An 18,968-nucleotide genomic window follows, 5' to 3' on the forward strand; every position below is an offset into this window, starting at 1 on the left:
GATAGGGGAGGGGCACCAGTAAATGGGGGATAGAGGGGCACCAGTAAATGGGAGATAGAGGAGGGGCACCAGTAAATGGTGGGATAGGGGAGGGGCACCAGTAAATGGGAGATAGAGAGGCGGGAGTCCAGAGAGGCAGCGGCCTATAAAAGGCTCAGCAGTCCGGGGAGCGTCGAGAGAGGCGGGAGTCCAGAGAGGCAGCGGCCTATAAAAGGCTCAGCAGTCCGGGGAGCGTCGAGAGAGGCGTAGCGGTGCAGCTCCAGCTGGGAGAGAAGGCAAAAAAGAAGTAGAAGGAAATCAAAAGGTGACGTCACAGCCAACGTGGTAAGTGATTGGCTGCTGATTGGTGAGTAGTTTTTCTTTTTCTTTATTAGTCAGTAACTTTTAACATTGTTGTCGGCAATTTAAGTGTATCTAAGGGTTAAGTCATGGCAGGACAGCTCGGTCACGTGATATGCTCCTCCTGTACCATGTGGGAACACGGGGACAACACCAGTGTCCCTGACGACTACATGTGCGGGAAGTGTGTCCACCTCCGGCTACTGACGGTCCGCGTTGCGGAGTTGGAGCTGAAGGTGGATTCACTCTGGAGCATCCACGATGCTGAGAATGACGTGAGTATCACGTGTAGCGAGTTGGTCTTACTGCAGGAGAAGGGTCCACAGCCAGCGAGGGAATGGAAGACCAGCAGGAAGAGTAGTGCAAGGAAGGTAGTGCAGGGGTCCCCTGTGGTCATCCCCCTGCAAAACAGATACACCGCTTTGAGTACTGTTGAGGGGGATGACTCATCAGGGGAGGGCAGCAGCAGCCAAGTTCATGGCACCGTGGCTGGCTCTGTTGCACAGGAGGGCAGGAAAAAGAGTGGAAGAGCGATAGTGATAGGGGATTCAATTGTAAGGGGAATAGATAGGCGTTTCTGCGGCCGCAACCGAGACTCCAGGATGGTATGTTGCCTCCCTGGTGCAAGGGTCAAGGATGTCTCGGAGCGGGTGGAGGACATTCTAAAAAGGGAGGGAGAACAGCCAGTTGTCGTGGTGCACGTTGGTACCAATGACATAGGTAAAAAAAGGGATGAGTTCCTACGAAATGAATTTAAGGAGCTAGGAGCTAAATTAAAAAGTAGGACCTCAAAAGTAGTAATCTCGGGATTGCTACCAGTGCCACGTGCTAGTCAGAGTAGGAATCGCAGGATAGCACAGATGAACACGTGGCTTGAGCAATGGTGCAGCAGGGAGGGATTCAAATTCCTGGGGCATTGGAACCGGTTCTGGGGGAGGTGGGACCAGTACAATCCGGACGGTCTGCACCTGGGCAGAATCGGAACCAATGTCCTCGGGGGAGTGTTTGCTAGTGCTGTTGGGGAGGAGTTAAACTAATATGGCAGGGGGATGGGAACCAATGCAGGGAGATAGAGGGAAACAAAAAGGAGGCAAAAACAAAAGACAGAAAGGAGATGAGGAAAAGTGGAGGGCAGAGAAACCCAAGGCAAAGAACAAAAAGGGCCATTGTACAGCAAAATTCTAAAAGGACAGAGGGTGTTAAAAAAACAAGCCTAAAGGCTTTGTGTCTTAATGCAAGGAGTATCCGCAATAAGGTGGATGAATTAACTGTGCAAATAGATGTTAACAAATATGATGTGATTGGGATTACGGAGACGTGGCTCCAGGATGAGCAGGGCTGGGAACTCAACATCCAGGGGTATTCAACATTCAGGAAGGATAGAATAAAAGGAAAAGGAGGTGGGGTAGCATTGCTGGTTAAGGAGGAGATTAAGGCAATAGTTAGGAAGGACATTAGCTTGGATGATGTGGAATCTATATGGGTAGAGCTGCAGAACACCAAAGGGCAAAAAACGTTAGTGGGAGTTGTGTACAGACCTCCAAACAGTAGTAGTGATGTTGGGGAGGGCATCAAACAGGAAATTAGGGGTGCGTGCAATAAAGGTGCAGCAGTTATAATGGGTGACTTTAATATGCACATAGATTGGGCTAACCAAACTGGAAGCAATACGGTGGAGGAGGATTTTCTGGAGTGCATAAGGGATGGTTTTTTAGACCAATATGTCGAGGAACCAACTAGGGGGGAGGCCATCTTAGACTGGGTGTTATGTAATGAGAAAGGATTAATTAGCAATCTCGTTGTGCGAGGCCCCTTGGGGAAGAGTGACCATAATATGGTGGAATTCTGCATTAGGATGGAGAATGAAACAGTTAATTCAGAGACCATGGTCCAGAACTTAAAGAAGGCTAACTTTGAAGGTATGAGGCGTGAATTGGCTGAGATGGATTGGCGAATGATACTTAAGGGGTTGACTGTGGATGGGCAATGGCAGACATTTAGAGACCGCATGGATGAACTACAACAATTGTACATTCCTGTCTGGCATAGAAATAAAAAAGGGAAGGTGGCTCAACCGTGGCTATCAAGGGAAATCAGGGATAGTATTAAAGCCAAGGAAGTGGCATACAAATTGGCCAGAAATAGCAGCGAACCTGGGGACTGGGAGAAATTTAGAACTCAGCAGAGGAGGACAAAGGGTTTGATTAGGGCAGGGAAAATGGAGTATGAGAAGAAGCTTGCAGGGAACATTAAGACGGATTGCAAAAGTTTCTATAGATATGTAAAGAGAAAAAGGTTAGTAAAGACAAACGTAGGTCCCCTGCAGTCAGAATCAGGGGAAGTCATAACGGGGAACAAAGAAATGGCGGACCAATTGAACAAGTACTTTGGTTCGGTATTCACGAAGGAGGACACGAACAACCTTCCGGTTATAAAAGGGGTCGGGGGGTCTAGTAAGGAGGAGGAACTGAGGGAAATCCTTATTAGCCGGGAAATTGTGTTGGGGAAATTGATGGGATTGAAGGCCGATAAATCCCCAGGGCCTGATGGACTGCATCCCAGAGTACTTAAGGAGGTGGCCTTGGAAATAGTGGATGCGTTGACAGTCATTTTCCAACATTCCATTGACTCTGGATCAGTTCCTATGGAGTGGAGGGTAGCCAATGTAACCCCACTTTTTAAAAAAGGAGGGAGAGAGAAAACAGGGAATTATAGACCGGTCAGCCTGACATCGGTAGTGGGTAAAATGATGGAATCAATTATTAAGGATGTCATAGCAGTGCATTTGGAAAGAGGTGACATGATAGGTCCAAGTCAGCATGGATTTGTGAAAGGGAAATCATGCTTGACAAATCTTCTGGAATTTTTTGAGGATGTTTCCAGTAGAGTGGATAAGGGAGAACCAGTTGATGTGGTATATTTGGACTTTCAGAAGGCGTTCGACAAGGTCCCACACAAGAGATTGATGTGCAAAGTTAGAGCACATGGGATTGGGGGTAGTGTACTGACATGGATTGAGAACTGGTTGTCAGACAGGAAGCAAAGAGTAGGAGTAAATGGGTACTTTTCAGAATGGCAGGCAGTGACTAGTGGGGTACCGCAGGGTTCTGTGCTGGGGCCCCAGCTGTTTACACTGTACATTAATGATTTAGATGAGGGGATTGAGTGTAGTATCTCCAAGTTTGCGGATGACACTAAGTTGGGTGGCAGTGTGAGCTGCGAGGAGGATGCTGTGAGGCTGCAGAGCAACTTGGATAGGTTAGGTGAGTGGGCAAATGCATGGCAGATGAAGTATAATGTGGATAAATGTGAGGTTATCCACTTTGGTGGTAAAAACAGAGAGACAGACTATTATCTGAATGGTGACAGATTAGGAAAAGGGGAGGTGCAAAGAGACCTGGGTGTCATGGTACATCAGTCATTGAAGGTTGGCATGTAGGTGCAGCAGGCGGTTAAGAAAGCAAATGGCATGTTGGCCTTCATAGCAAGGGGATTTGAGTACAGGGGCAGGGAGGTGTTGCTACAGTTGTACAGGGCATTGGTGAGGCCACACCTGGAGTATTGTGTACAGTTTTGGTCTCCTAACCTGAGGAAGGACATTCTTGCTATTGAGGGAGTGCAGCGAAGGTTCACCAGACTGATTCCCGGGATGGCGGGACTGACCTATCAAGAAAGACTGGATCAACTGGGCTTGTATTCACTGGAGTTCAGAAGAATGAGAGGGGACCTCATAGAAACATATAAAATTCTGACGGGGTTAGACAGGTTAGATGCAGGAAGAATGTTCCCAATGTTGGGGAAGTCCAGAACCAGGGGTCACAGTCTAAGGATAAGGGGTAAGCCATTTAGGACCGAGATGCGGAGGAACTTCTTCACCCAGAGAGTGGTGAACCTGTGGAATTCTCTACCACAGAAAGTTGTTGAGGCCAATTCACTAAATATATTCAAAAAGGAGATAGATGAGGTCCTTACTGCTAGGGGGATCAAGGGGTATGGCGAGAAAGCAGGAATGGGGTACTGAAGTTGAATGTTCAGCCATGAACTCATTGAATGGCGGTGCAGGCTAGAAGGGCCGAATGGCCTACTCCTGCACCTATTTTCTATGTTTCTATGTTTCTATGTTACCAGTAAATGGGGGATAGGGGAGGGGCACCAGTAAATGGGGGATAGAGAGGGGCACCAGTAAATGGGGGATAGAGAGGGGCACCAGTAAATGGGGGATAGGGGAGGGGCACCTGTAAATGGGGGATAGGGGAGGGGCACCTGTAAATGGGGGATAGGGGAGGGGCACCTGTAAATGGGGGATAGGGGAGGGGCACCAGTAAATGGGGGATAGGGGAACCAGCCTACACTGTGATATGTGTGCGCACTAGGTCCATGCAGCAGAGCAGGTCTCCAGTCATTCCGGTTAACCCTTACCACTGGACCAAGACCTCACTCTGTCAAGCCCGTGTGGTGGCTGATGTGCAACGGTCACCCCGCGTTAAAAAAATCCACGCACAGGCATCTTCCAGCCCCTCAATTGGAGTTCAGGACTGGAACATCGGGTCCTTCATTGAAACATCTGTGAACTCGTGGGAGCAAGTCATCCTCGTTCGAGGGACCGCCTATGATGATGGGACAGGACATACCCAGCGATGTTGATGGAGGAGTCTGGGACATTGGCTGAAAGGTATGATTCTGTGAGTATGACTATATCAGGCTGTTGCTTGACTAGTCTGTGGGACAGCTCTCCTAATTGTGGCACAGGTCCCTAGATGTTGGTGAGGAGGACTTTGCAGGGTCGACTGGGCTGGGTGTACCGATGTCGTGTCCGAAACCCGTACCAAGGTTGAAGCCAGGTGGTCCGTACGGTTTTAGTCTTATTATTGATTTTTGTAGCAGTTTGATATAACTGTGTTGCTCGCTGGGCCATTTCAGAGGGCAGTAAAGAGTCAACCATATTGCTGTGGGTCTGGAGTCACATATTGGCCAGACCGGGTAAGGGCGCAGATTTCCTTCCCTAAAGGACAATTGCGAACCAGATGGGTTTTTACAGCAATCCGGTAGTTTCAATGTCACCATTACTGACATTACTAGCTTTTTATTACAAATTTATTTAATGAACTGAAATTAAATTCCCCAGCTGCCTCAATAGGATTAGAACTCATAATCGCCTGATCATTCGTCCAGGACTCTGGGTTACTAGCCCAGTGATTGTGCTCCTGTTCAGGAGTTCTTAAACTGTGTATGCTGTGTTAAACCTGGCCCAGAGTCAGAATGGCATTGTACAAAGCAATCCATTTAATCTCAATTTATAACATCACACAGTCTGTTGACACCACCACCCTCCCGGAGAAATAATCAGTGTCAGTTTGGCAATTTAGGTTGTGTAAAATGGAGATTATTATCGTCTAATCCTGTTTCTGCTAGTACGAAACAAAGTGACACTTTACAAGATCTTGGCAGAACTGCGGAGAAAAAAGACAACTGAGCTTCACGTTCATAAGAACATAAGAAATAGGAGCAGGAGTCAGCCATTTGTCCCCTGGAGCCTATTCTGCATCTATCCTGTCCAGCACCCTCAGAAATTTATATGTTTCAATAAGATCACCTCTCATTCTTCTAAACTCCAATGAGTATAGGCCCAACCTGCTCAATCTTTCTTCATAAGACAACCCCTTCATCTCACCACTCTTTGTGTAAAGAGATTTCTCCTGAATTCCTTATTGAGATTATGACTGACTATCTTACCTTTATGCACCTTCATGATTTTATAGACCTCTACCAGGTCACCTCTCTATCTTCCCTTTCCTCGTGAAAAGGACCCCAGGCTGGTCAGTCTGTCATGCTGGTGAAAACCTCTCAGTTCTGGCATCATTCTTGTAAATCTGTTTTCACTTTCTCCAGTGCCTCAATGGGCCAGATTTTCCATAAAGGCCCTCAACCGATTGCCCGCTGAGAAGCATCGCTAACGCTCGGCGAAAAAAACAGGGGAAAATTAGCATTTTGAGGGTAAAGGTGTGTGGAACTGATTACCCGGCGGAAAAAATTGGTGTTGCACACTCATTCGGCAGTCTCTCGGTGAGTAAGTGGAAAGTTAGCCAAATGGGCGGTCGTTACTGGAATGGACGGTGAGTGCAGAAATTTAGGCCCAGGCTGCGGTTGGGCCTACAGAGGGAGGGAAAACTTAAATAAAAAATTATCATTAAAAAAAAACACATACAATTCATTCGCAAGACAGTTTTAAGCCTAATCAATGTGGTAACATTTTAAATAAATAAATAAATAACCTTCCACTTACCTTTCTTTGCAGTGTTTACAGCGCGAGCCTCTCAGCGATCTGGACGTCAGTGGTTGAGCCCAAAGTTATGCCCTGCAGGTTATTCTGGGCATTGCACATGGGCGGTCTGGTCCCGGTGGGCGACTTCTGATGTGGGCGATACCAGGTAAAAAACTTGCGTGCAAAAAAACAGCTGCAACGCCAAGAAAATTGCCGACAATGAAGCCGAAAGTCTGGCCCTCTATCCTTTCAGTAATATGGAGCCCGGAACTGTGCACAGCACTCCAAGTGTGGTCTAATCCAGTCTAACTATATAAGAGTAACATTACTTCGCTGCTTTTCAACTCTAATCCTCTGGAAATTAACCCCAGTGCTGTGTTTGCATTTTTATGTCCTTGTTAACCTGGGTTGCTTATTTTAATGGTTTGTGAATCTGTACCCCGAGATCCCTTTGTGCATCTACCCCATTTAGACTCTTAACCTCCGAGGAGTAGATGGCCTCCATATTCCTCCAACTAAAATGCACCCCGGCAACACTCTGGAAACTCTGGTAGCAATACTGCAGCGGAGGGAGATATGGGGTGGGGATACATAAAAGGCCAGAGTCAGAGGAGCTTGGGGCTTGGGGCATGGGACATGGGAAGGTACATAAGGCTGGAGAAAGTTTCAGCGGTAAGGTAGAGAGCAATCGGTAGATGAGCTCAGGAAGCCAGTGTAGTGAGTGATGGTGGTGGGGGAGCAGCACAGGACGGTGGCAGTCGGAGTTTTAGATAGTTTGGGGTTTACGGACAGTACAAGTTGGGAGGCCAACAAGGAAACCATTGGAGATAGCAAGACTAGAGATGATGAAGGTGTGGATAAGGGGTTCTATAGTGGGGTAGGGCAAGGTGGGGGCAGAGGCAGACCACATTGTAAGCTCTGGTCTCTTACCCATCCCCGATTTCCATCGCTCCACCATTGGCGGCCATGCCCTCAGCTGCCTAGGCACTAAGCTCTGGAATTCCCTCCCTAAACCTTTCTTTCCTCCTTTAAGATGCTCTTTAAAAGCTAGCTCTTTAACCAAGCTTTTGGTCGCCTGTCCGAATATCTCCTTCCATGGCTGTGTCAGATTGTGTCTGATGACACTGCTGTGAAGCACCTTGAGACGCTTTACTACATTAAAGGTGCTCTAAAAATGCGAGTTGGCGTTATTGATATGAAAGGAAAATCAGGGAGTCAATGTCAAAGGTGATGACATCGATGACAGTGTCCTTGTTTAATCTGTTCTGTTGGTGTTCACTTTGTCTGTTTAATCACACTGCTTCCAAAAACATTCAAGGTACATTCCTCTTCATAAAGAACCCTGTAAATTAACCAGGTGAGGTGGCATTCCACTGTGGGCGGGGCAGGAGAGATTAAGGTTGAGTCAGTGAGGCATAGAAACATAGAAACATAGAAACATAGAAAATAGGTGCAGGAGTAGGCCATTCGGTTCTTCGAACCTGCACCACCATTCAATAAGATCATGGCTGATCATTCCCTCAGTACCCCTTTCCTGCTTTCTTTCCATACCCCTTGATCCCTTAAGCCGTAAGGGCCATATCTAACTCCCTCTTGAATATATCTAATGAACTGGCATCGACAACTCTCTGTGGTAGGGAATTCCAGAGGTTAACAACTCTCTGAGAGGCAGTGGGAGGAAGATACAGACCTAAGTGATCTTCCATCGTCACTGGGTCAATTTCCTGGGACTCCCTCCCTAACAGCACTGTGGGAGCACCTTCACCACACGGACTGCAGCGGTTCAAGGCGGCTCACCACCACCTTCTCGAGGGCAATTAAGGTTGGCCAATTAATGCCGGCCTTGCCAGTGAAGCCCATATCCCAGGAACTAATTTTTAAAAAGAGGCCAAATATTAAGGTGGGTTCAGAGGCTAAGTGCAGTAAATGACAACACAATAGATCCGCGCCGGTGTATATGCTTCACTTGAGCCTCCTCTCACCCTTTTTCATCCAACCCCTTCATGTCCTTCTTGATTTTAAAGAGTTTAATATGTAAAACTATTCTGAAGAAACGCCACCAGTTTTAACAATAAAAATATTTCTTGTATTTACCCCCAAACACTGGGCTGACCTGCCAAAGCACCGTTCCAGGGCATTGTTCCAGGGGCCGTGAATAGAGACACTATTCTAATGCTAGGAAACAGTGAAACCCAATCAACACTGAAGGATTGTGACCATTTCGGGTAACATGTCACACTGCCTCCATTGTTGATGTTACTTTATATTTCTCCGTTTTCCATCGGATTCGAAACTTCTGCCATCACAACAGGATGGCGGCCCAACAACTGAACCCATTGATGCGGCGATGGTCCAGATCGTAAACTTTAAACACCAAAGGCCAGAAATGCCCCGAGGGGGAAGAAGACGTGGGATCTGGTGAAGGCCGGGAGAGGGAGGCTCAATGGTTTGTACAAGTTTGTACAAGTATCCCGGGCAGTACTTTGGAGAGAGCAGGGAGATGCCAATGGAAAACACAGTCTGCCACCTTGTGTTGGCCACCAAGGCCACTGGCTTCGTTTTCATGGGAAGAAAATGGATAAGATTACAGAATATTGATCCGCAGTTGAGAGTCTTGGAACATCATGCACTAAAAACAGAATTTGACTTTTATTCGGTTGCTGTAAGCCAAAGACCTTGTTTGTCACCCTCATGGTTCGTCTGTCTCACCCCTTCAAAATCCCCCCCTTCCCCCTCCCCCCTCCCCCAGACTAGGGTTGCCAACCTCCATGACCTCCTGCCTCCTTTCAGATGAGGCCTTGTCTGCTCTCTTAGGTGGACGTAAAAGATCCCACGGCACTATTTTGAAGAAGAGGAGTTAGCCCCGGTGCCCTGGCCATTATTTATCCTTCAATCAACATAACAAAAAAACTGATGATCTAGTCATTATCATATTGCTGTTTGTGGGAGCTTGCTGTGCGCAAATTGGCTGCCGCGTTTCCTACATTACATCAGTGACTACACTCCAAAAGTACTTCTTTGGCTGTAAATCGTTTTGAGAAATCCAGTGGTCGTGAAAGGCGCTATATAAATGCAAGTCTTCTTCTTCTCCAATCGCCTTCTCAAACATTTCCCATCTCCGCTATTTTTTTTAACCAGTAAGTAAAACTCTTTAATAAAATGGAAAAATGCACACAATCCCTTTACTGTGCCTATGATTTATCTCCTGGGTTGCTCCCGATTCCCGGAGGTCCCCAGGACAATCCCGGAAGGTTGTCCACCCTCGGCCAGATAGAATAGTTCAGGCAGGCAAAGCTCGCCTGGGAAGGATAAGGTGGGTGGGGCGGTTGAAATGCTTGTGCTTCCTGACAGAACTCCTCCCTCCCCCACCTTCTCCCCGCCATCTGATGGGATAATGATCTGAACCAGAGTGAAGAGCAAAGAGCATTGTCGTGCGATCACAACAAACATGTATTTAATGTACCGAACACTCTGAAGGTGTGTGTGCAGGTAGATCAAGCCGTGTGAAATGGCAAATAGTATCGAGTACAAGAGTAATGATAATTTCGTATGAAATGTTGCTTACACCACAGTTTAGAAAGCCGCGTGCAGTTTTGGGGACCTATTACTGAAAAGACATTAGAGAAAGAATAGACTGGCATTTATATAGCACCCTTCACCACCTCAGGATGTCTCAAAGCACTCCACAGCAAAGAAGTGCTTTTCAAGTATAGTCACTGTTCTAATGGAGCAATTACTTTCAACCTCCCAACTCTCTAGTCAGAGCACCAGCCATGGCTTTGAGTCAGAAAGTTGTGGGTTCACATCCCACTCAAGAGACTTGAGCACCAAAATCTAGGCTGACACTCCAGTGCACTCCAATCGGAGGTGCCGTCTTTTGGATGAGACGTTAAACCAAGGCCCTTTCTGCACTCTCAGGTGGACATAAAAGATCCCACGGGCACTATTTCGAAGAAGAGCAGGGAAGTTATCCCTGATGTCCTGGCCAATATTTATTCCTCAATAGACAGTACAATAATATAGAGCTCCCCCTAGTGGACTACTGTGGTGATGCAACTACTGATGTATAACAATAAAGTCACACCCAGCTCTACCTCACTACCAGCTCTCTCGCCCCCTCCACTGCCTCTAATTTGTAACCCTGCTTCTCGGACATTCAGTGCAGGATAAGCACAACTTTCCTCCAATAAACATTGAGGAGACCGAAGCCATTGTCTTCCTGAGCTTCCGAACCCATATCCTCTTCAACACCAAGATTGCCTATTTCCACCACATTGTTCCTGTTACTACACTGTGAGGATTTTATCCAAGCATATTTCACAACCTGCACACTCTCGTTTCCGTCTTAAACTGTAAGGGACTGCACTGATGTAAAAATCAAAACTCCATTCACAAAAAAAATACTTGAAACCAGTTATAGATTCAATAGCACAATTTATTTGTTTGATGATAAACCTTATGATTATCTAGAAATGAAAACGATTAAATGATGTATTCTTAAAAATAATCCAAATATACAGCAGATATCAACAGATAACATCCATAGTTCTTTCAAACAGTGAAGAGGATTACATTGCATACACATTCTCCACTTTTCCATAATACTGATAAGGGCAGACAACTCTTGAGCAATAGACACGTGTGTTCCAACTCTCTACAAGGAGAAATCCTACACTTGGCTGTATGCGCCTAAAAGACAGGTTTGGCAAGACAGTTTTGTCTATTGGTAATGGACACCATAATGAGGAAAGGGAAAATAGAGTCAGGCCTGTTGAGAGGTGCCCAGTGGGCTCAACTCTTTGAAATAGCGATATGACGATTATTAATATTAAAGCAATATTTTCTCTGCACCCCTGGGACTGAGACTGGAGGTGGTGGGAAAGCTTGTGTGTGCGTCTATGAGGGCTGCGCTGCCGGGAGTATAACTCCTGCTCAGGCCGACTGAGCGACATGCACTCAGACTGCTGAGGCCACGCAGTCCGTGTCGGGTGTTTAAACCTTCACACAAGGTGTCCACCCTATTCTCAGTCCCCTTGTTCACACTTTCCTTCAACAACCAATCTAATTCACTCTTAAATGTTAATGGGGTGACCCAACTTACCATCGCCCCCAAATACATCATCATAGGTAGTCCCTCGAAGTGAGGATGACTTGCTTCCACGCCAAAAAGGGATGAGTTCGCAGATGTTTCAATGAAGGACCTAATATTCCAGGTCCCAAAGGATGGAAGATGCCTGTGCGTGGATTTTTTTAACCTGGGGTGGCCGTTGCACACCAGCCACCACACGGGCTTGACACAGCAAGGTCTTGGTCCAGTGGCAAGGGTTAACCAGGACGACTGGAGACCAAGCTCTGCTGCACGGACCACACATGGCGGTTGTGGCAGCCTATAAATGCATCAGTCCGACAGCACGACTAAGTGTGAAGTATGAGTCAAAACAAGCGAGTTCCAACAGCTGAGTGACGCCTGCTTTCGCACTTTTAACTTTTTTTTAAACCTTTGTCCTTGATCCCTGTATACGTGTATGACATTAGCCTCATGAATGTCAGTCGCAATGAAGCTTGTTTCTCTTAAGCCTCAAGATCCAATTGTTATACATGTCCTCCATTCAGTTTGACTGTCTGGCTCACTTTGGCTCAGACAGCTTGGTGGTCCTCATGTCAAAGGGGCCAGTCACTGCCAATGGATACCTCGATGTCTACGGGGCCAGATCATTCTTTCAAGGGAATCACGGGACGGGATTTGCCAAATTGGTGATTTGAATTTTATCCATCTCCGAATATTGGAGGGAGGGAGAAAGTATCGGGGCTCAGGCACGTGAACGACAAGGGAAGAGACCTGGATTACATCCTGAATCTGAAGCAATCCGAGATAGACTAGTTTCAGGCTCGCATTGGGCCTATTTCAGGTCTCCGATGCACCCTGTCACTTTAAAGAGGCACAGGGTCACATGTAAATGTACCACAGGCACATCAGCCCAGAAATCACGGTTTCTCCTTCCCACGGGCGTTCGACTAGATTCTACAAAAAAGATGCGCACCGACCTTATCCTGCTGTGCCCACGCGAGTTCCTGGTCCTGAGGCCTCCACTGACTGCGCATCGCAGCACGTGCATGTCGGGACATGCGCAGGGCTGGAGCTGCAGTCACATGGCCCTGGGCAGCCAATCAGGTAAAGTATGTTCTCACTTATAATAATGGGAACGTCGTAAGTTGGAGTTCATTATTATGATTAAGAAACCCTCCCCAAACATCCAAAACATTAATAAAAATAGAAAAGTACACTACATATTTAACATTAATTTAAATTAAAGTTATTTATGTATTATTAAAAATATATATTTTTCTGATTTAAAAAAAAATGTTTAATTATGCTTTAAAATAATTTTAATGTGGTGGGCAGGGTTTTGAAAAATAAAATGTGTTTTTTTAATTTTATTTTTTATGTTTTAAGTGTGTTTCAAAACTCTTACGCCTGTAACAGTAGGCTATGCGCCTGCTTTTATCAGGTGCAAGAGTTTTCAGGACATCCGCTGGGCAAGATATGGGTAAATCCCACAATCTCGCCCTTGTGAATGTCTTGGCTGTGGGGATACGGAGAATGTGTTAAGCTGGAACTTGACAGATCGTAAAAGCCGGTTTTCAGCGTATGCGCATTTTGCGATGCCTTCCCGGGTCCGTACACGCTCCGTACGGACCCAGGGAGGCCGGGATTTCTGGGCCATCATCTTTTTCTGCCACATCTTGTTCAAAGATCGTGGGTCAAATCAAGCAACTTGGCTGCTGGTCCAATGGGGAGGGACATTGTGTCCCATTTCCTGTGGCAGTGTTACCTTGTGTCTCAACCCGTATAATCTCCTGTTACAACTTCACTTTGGCGTCGATCCCTACTCCGATAGGCTCTGACCTATTCATCATTTGTAGGGCTAGATTCCAGCTAGATGAAAAACCAGCCAGTTGGCTAATACATGGTGGCCAATTCTAAATAGTCTCAGCAGACACTCTTACATCATACACATCCGTTATTTAATTTCCACATTCAGGCAAGGAATGATTTAGCTCAGAAAGTGCTGACGGTGCCAGGGTTAAATTGTTGGCTGTGCGCCAATGCAAAGGAGGTTAAACCTCAATGATGCATAAGCACCGCTTCACTTAATCCAGTTTGAATGCTCCCAAGTAACTGGATGCCTCGTCGACATCGACCAAAGATATGTTTGACACAGTCACAAAGATTTCGTCGCCATGGTGCAGATTGAATACCCCTCCTTGATAAACCGAATACAAGTTATGGTTGCCCGAGCACCAAGTGCTGGCACCTCTCAAGATTAAAGCGGGCGTTGGATAACTAGCCATCTTCCTGTAGACGTACTGAATCAGCTGGTACTCCCTGGTGCTCATGGGATGGTCGGCATGGTATCGAAACAAAATCTGGGCATAAATATAGTACAGGCCTTGGTGCTTGATTCTCAGCGAGCCCTGGCTGTAGTGCATCTCTCTCAGATGTGCCACGCCCACCTTCTCCTCCCAGGATGTTATCAGTTTCCCTTTTAATCCAGGAAAACGGGTCTTCAGACCTGAGTGAAAAGACAATGTACATGGTGTGAATGAGCATGGCATTTCCCAACGCCTCCTCCACCTGTATTAGTTGATCTCCTGTGGTATTGCTCAGTGGCAAATTGGGAAGCTTTGTCATAAAAGGCAAGGGCTGGAGTTTCCGCTCGTTGTCGCCTCTGTTTTCACCCCGAAGGGACGGCAATGGCGGTGGTGAGCTCTCTGGGCGGGCGTCCCACCGAGGTGTTCGGGGCCAGTCTCGACGGGGGCGCAGAGCATTACCTTCCGGGAGAGGCGAGCCAGTGTGCAACGCCCCTGGTTGCGACAACGGCTCGATTTTTGCCTCCCGCCCGACCCGTAGAGCGCCCCCTGCTGGGACCACCTGTGAAAGCGGGCGGTCCGTCCTATACCGGCCGCAGTGAGGTCAGTATTGTCCATCTCAGGGCAGTGTGATTGGGTTTTTTATTTTATTTTTGCGATTTATGTTGTGGTGGCATGGGCTATGTATTGGGAATGTTTTTGGTGGTTTTTTTTTCCAGTTTTATTTTATCCCCAGGACCCTCTCAGAACGCTCCCGGGCCGGCTGTTTAGCTCAGGATTTTCCCATGCACCCTGAGAGAGGTGAGCAACGCCTCCCTTAGCGCTCCACCCCATAGATACCAAATTTTGCTGAGAGGCGTAAACTATTCCCGGGCGCAAACTTAACCGCCCCGCTGCCATTATTGCCCGCCAGAAAGCCAAAAATCCAGCCCTGGAGTGATGCTATCACAGAGTAAATTACACAGGATTCTATAGGATATACGGCACAGAAACAGGCCATTCGGCCCAACTGGTCCATGCTGGCATTTATGCTCCACTCGAGCCTCCTCCTTTCCTCATCTAACCTGATCAGCATAACCCTTTATTCCCTTCTCCCTCATAGGCTTATCTAGCTTCCCCTTAAATGCATCGATACTATTCGCTTCAACCACTCCCTGTGGTCACGAGTTCCACATTCTCACCACTCTCTGGGTAAAGACGTTTCTTCTGAATTCCCTATTGGATTTCTTGCTGACTATCTGATATTGATGGCCTCTAGCTCTTCCCCACAAGTGGAAACATTCTCTCTGTATCCACTTTATCAAAACATTTCATGATTTTAAAGACCTCTATTAGGTCACCCATCAGCCTTTTCTTTTTCAAGACAAAAGAGACCCAGCCTGTTCATCCGTTCCTGATATGTAAACCCTTGCATTTCTGGTATCATCTTTGTGAATCATCTCTGCACCCTCTCTAGTGCCTCTATATCCTTCCTATAATATGGCGACCAGAATTGCACTCAGTACTCCAAGTGTGGTCTAACCGAGGTTCGATTCAGGTCTAGCATAACTTCCCTACTTTTCAATTCTTTGGGCTGGATTTTCTCGTCCTTTGCGCTCGGGGTTTTGCCCCGGAGCGGTGTGAGACACGGCAGTGAGGTCTCCTGTGTCCGGTTACAATCCTCGGCTCGGGTTTTGCGGTGGGGCTGAGTAGCTCCTCTGGTTGCGGCACCGTCCGAGTTTTGACTCGGACTCGACCCATCTGCCTGGAATCGCGTCTCGCAATGACCGCCTGGGAAATCGGTGCGATCCACCATGCCGGCGGCAGTGAGAAAGGTAAAGTGCTGGAGTATAATGTTGGAAAGTGTGAGGTCATGCACTTTGGCAGAAAAAAAATCAAAGAGCAAATTATTATTTAAATGGAGAAAGATTGCAAAGTGCCGCAGTACAGCGGGACCTGGGGGGTACTTGTGCATGAAATACAAAAGGTTAGTATGCAGGTACAGCAAGTGATCAGGAAGGCCAATGGAATCTTGACCTTTATAGCGAAGGGGATGGAGTATAAAAGCAGGGAAGTCTTGCTACAGCTATACAGGTATTGGTGAGGCCACACCTGGAATACTGCGTGCAGTTTTGGTTTCCATATTTACGAAAGGATATACTTGCTTTGGAAGCAGTTCAGAGAAGGTTCACTAGGTTGATTCCGGGGATGAGGGGGTTGACTTATGAGGAAAGGTTGAGTAGGTTGGGCCTCTACTCATTGGAATTCAGAAGAATGAGAGGTGATCTTATCAAAACGTATAAGATTATGAGAGGGCTTGACAAGGTGGATGCAGAGAGGATGTTTCCACTGATGAGGGAGACTAGAACTAGAGGGCAAGATCTTAGAATAAAGGGCCGCCCATTTAAAACTGAGATGAGGAGAAATTTCTTCTCAGTTATAAATCTGTGGAATTCGTTGCCTCAGAGAGCTGTGGAAGCTGGGACATTGAATAAATTTAAGACAGAGATTGACAGTTTCTTAATCGATAAGGGGATAAGAGGTTATGGGGAGCGGGCAGGGAAGTGGAGCTGAGTTCATGATCGGATCAGCCATGATCTTATTGAATGGCGGTGCAGGCTCGAGGGGCCGTATGACCTACTCCTGCTCCTATTTCTTATGTTCTTATATAAAGGTAAGTGCAAATGTTTGTTCTTTTAATATTCTCAGCGATTTGTGTTGCGGTGGCGTGGGCAATGTTTTGGGAATGTTTATGTTATTTTTAAGGTCCCCCCCTCCCCTCCCCCGAGGCCTCTCTCGGAGCGCACACGACCCGGCACTTTAGTTCGCGAGATTCCCATCCTTGTACCTCGAAAGTTGTCCAACGCCTCCTTTCGTGCTGCGCCCCCTGACGCAGGGCCCAGATGGTGAAACTTCCTTACCAAAGCGCAAACTATTCCCGGCCGGTAACTTTCCCGCCCTGCCTCCGTTTTTACCCCGAAAACAGAAGAGCCCAAAATCCAGCCCCAAGCCTAGAAATAAACCCCAGTGCTTGGTTTGCTTTCTTTATGGCCTTGCTAACGTGTGTCGCAACATTTAGTGATTTGTGTATCTGCACTCCAAGATCCCTTTGCTCCTTTATCCCACCCAGACTTGCAGCACTTTGTGACCTCCCTATTGTTCCTACCAAAATGTACTACCTCATGTTTATCTGTGTTAGACTTCATTCGCCAATGATATGCCCAGTCTGCAAGTTTATTAATATCCTCCTGTAATTTGTTGCAAATGGAGAGAGAAGTTATATGAATGTTACTGAGCAAGGTATTGATTGAAAAGTGTATTTCCCGTGTTGATTCTATTTATGAAATCTCAGAAATAAACAGAGTTAATTAGATTTAACTGAGAAAGTTAATTTTGCCAACATATTTATGAGTAGTGGGCAACTTATTGGGGTAGATCCTGACTTTGTGGGATCGTGTAAAACTGGTGAGGGTGAGTCGGCAGCCTGCTCTACATCTCTCGCTGAAGTTACCAGAAGTAAAAATAGGGAGGGATGTAAATCAGCTGCTGAGTCACTATCTCCCATTTTATAGCATTGCACAACGTCAAGATCGACGAGACTGAAGTTAGTGAATAAGCAAGTGATGGGGAGTATCCCACGATGCTGTGTGTGGGTGGTTTAGGATGGTGGATTATGAATGTGGTATATTTAGCATAGAATACAAGAGCAGGAAGGTTATGCTTGAACTGTATAAAACACTAGTTAGGCCACAGCTGGAGTAGTGCATGCAGTTCTGGTCACCACATTACAGGAAAGATGTGATTGCAATAGAGGGTACAGAGGAAATTTACAAGAATCTTGCCTGGACTGGGGAATTTTAGCTGTGAGGAAAGATTGGATAGGCTGGGTTTGTTTTCTTTGGAACAGAGGAGGCGTGCGCCATCGCCCCTTTAACTCGTGCCCCGCGAGCGCCCGGCCCGCACCCCCTGAACCCGTCGGTGTCCTCGCCCTGCGCAGCCTCAGGGGGCGAGAATGGGGCACTGTGCACAGCCATGACATGGTCATCACCGGCGCAGCAGAGCCGCTACCGGTTACCGCCACCGCCAAACTCCCGCCGAATTTAGCGGGAGGCGTTAGCGGCACCGCACCCGGGCAAAATGTCGGTTGCGCCCACCCCCCCAGAGGCTAATGGGAGGCACAAATAACCCCAATTTCTCTACCTTACTTTCCTTCAGGACGAGACCAAAGGGAGGAAATGTGTGCAGGGGAACGGCCTCTCAACTTTTGAACATGGATTCCTCTTGACCGCAGAAATTACAGGCGGCCTGGGAGCTCATGAACCGACTTAAAACCGATCGCACAGGACTGCTCCATGCAACACCCTCCAGGTTAAGTCTCCAATAAATAAAGGGAGGACTCCCGCGTAGAGAGCACTCCACTGGACAACAGCTTCACAACTATTTTGTTGCAAACTTTAATACAAGTGCCCCCTGATTAAAAGGGGGCATTAAAACCGACAGACTTAAACAAATTAATTTTAGACAGTAAACTTAAATCAAATTAAAATTTGGTTGCCGGGAGGTGATGATGCATTCCAGTCCCTCCGGCGCCCACCTCACGCGGAAGGCCGTGAGCGTACTGGTGGACACCGCATACTCCATCTCCAGGGACACCCGGGCTCGGATGTAACCGCGGAAGAGAGGCAGGCAGTCGGGCTGAACGACCCCCTCGACCGCCCGCTGCCTGAACCGGCTGATGGTCACCTTGGCCGTGCCCAGGAGCAGTCCTACGAGGAGGCCTTCCGACCTGCCCGCTCCCCTCCGCACAGGGTGGCAAGAGCTGTACAAACCTGTGAGCATTCTCCCAGGTGCATACACCACAAGGAGTGTAAACTTGCTGACTCACAGGTCGGTGACACTTTGCACAGCTGCTAACCAGAGTGTGAGCGGACGGGTGAACAGTTTGCTGCAGGGCAGTGAATCAGGCTCTCACCGACCCTGCCAAAACCACAGCTGTGTGGGTTGGACCTTTCTATTT

General features: G+C 47.3%; 1 protein-coding gene across 1 annotated transcript in view; it reads right to left on the reverse strand.

The window, feature by feature from the left end:
* Positions 1-13,753: 13,753 nt before the first annotated feature.
* Positions 13,754-18,968, reverse strand: part of tnfsf11 (TNF superfamily member 11) — a 75,202-nt gene continuing 69,987 nt past the window's right edge. Inside the window, exons 5-6 of the mRNA XM_070892787.1 lie at positions 15,530-15,829; positions 13,754-14,175 (exon numbers count right to left, since the gene is read on the reverse strand). Of these exons, the coding sequence (XP_070748888.1) occupies positions 13,754-14,175; positions 15,530-15,829 (722 nt within the window). The remainder of the gene's footprint in view (positions 14,176-15,529; positions 15,830-18,968) is intronic.

Source organism: Pristiophorus japonicus, chromosome 11 (genome assembly GCF_044704955.1).
Source record: "Pristiophorus japonicus isolate sPriJap1 chromosome 11, sPriJap1.hap1, whole genome shotgun sequence".
NCBI classification, from domain to species: Eukaryota; Metazoa; Chordata; class Chondrichthyes; family Pristiophoridae; genus Pristiophorus; species Pristiophorus japonicus.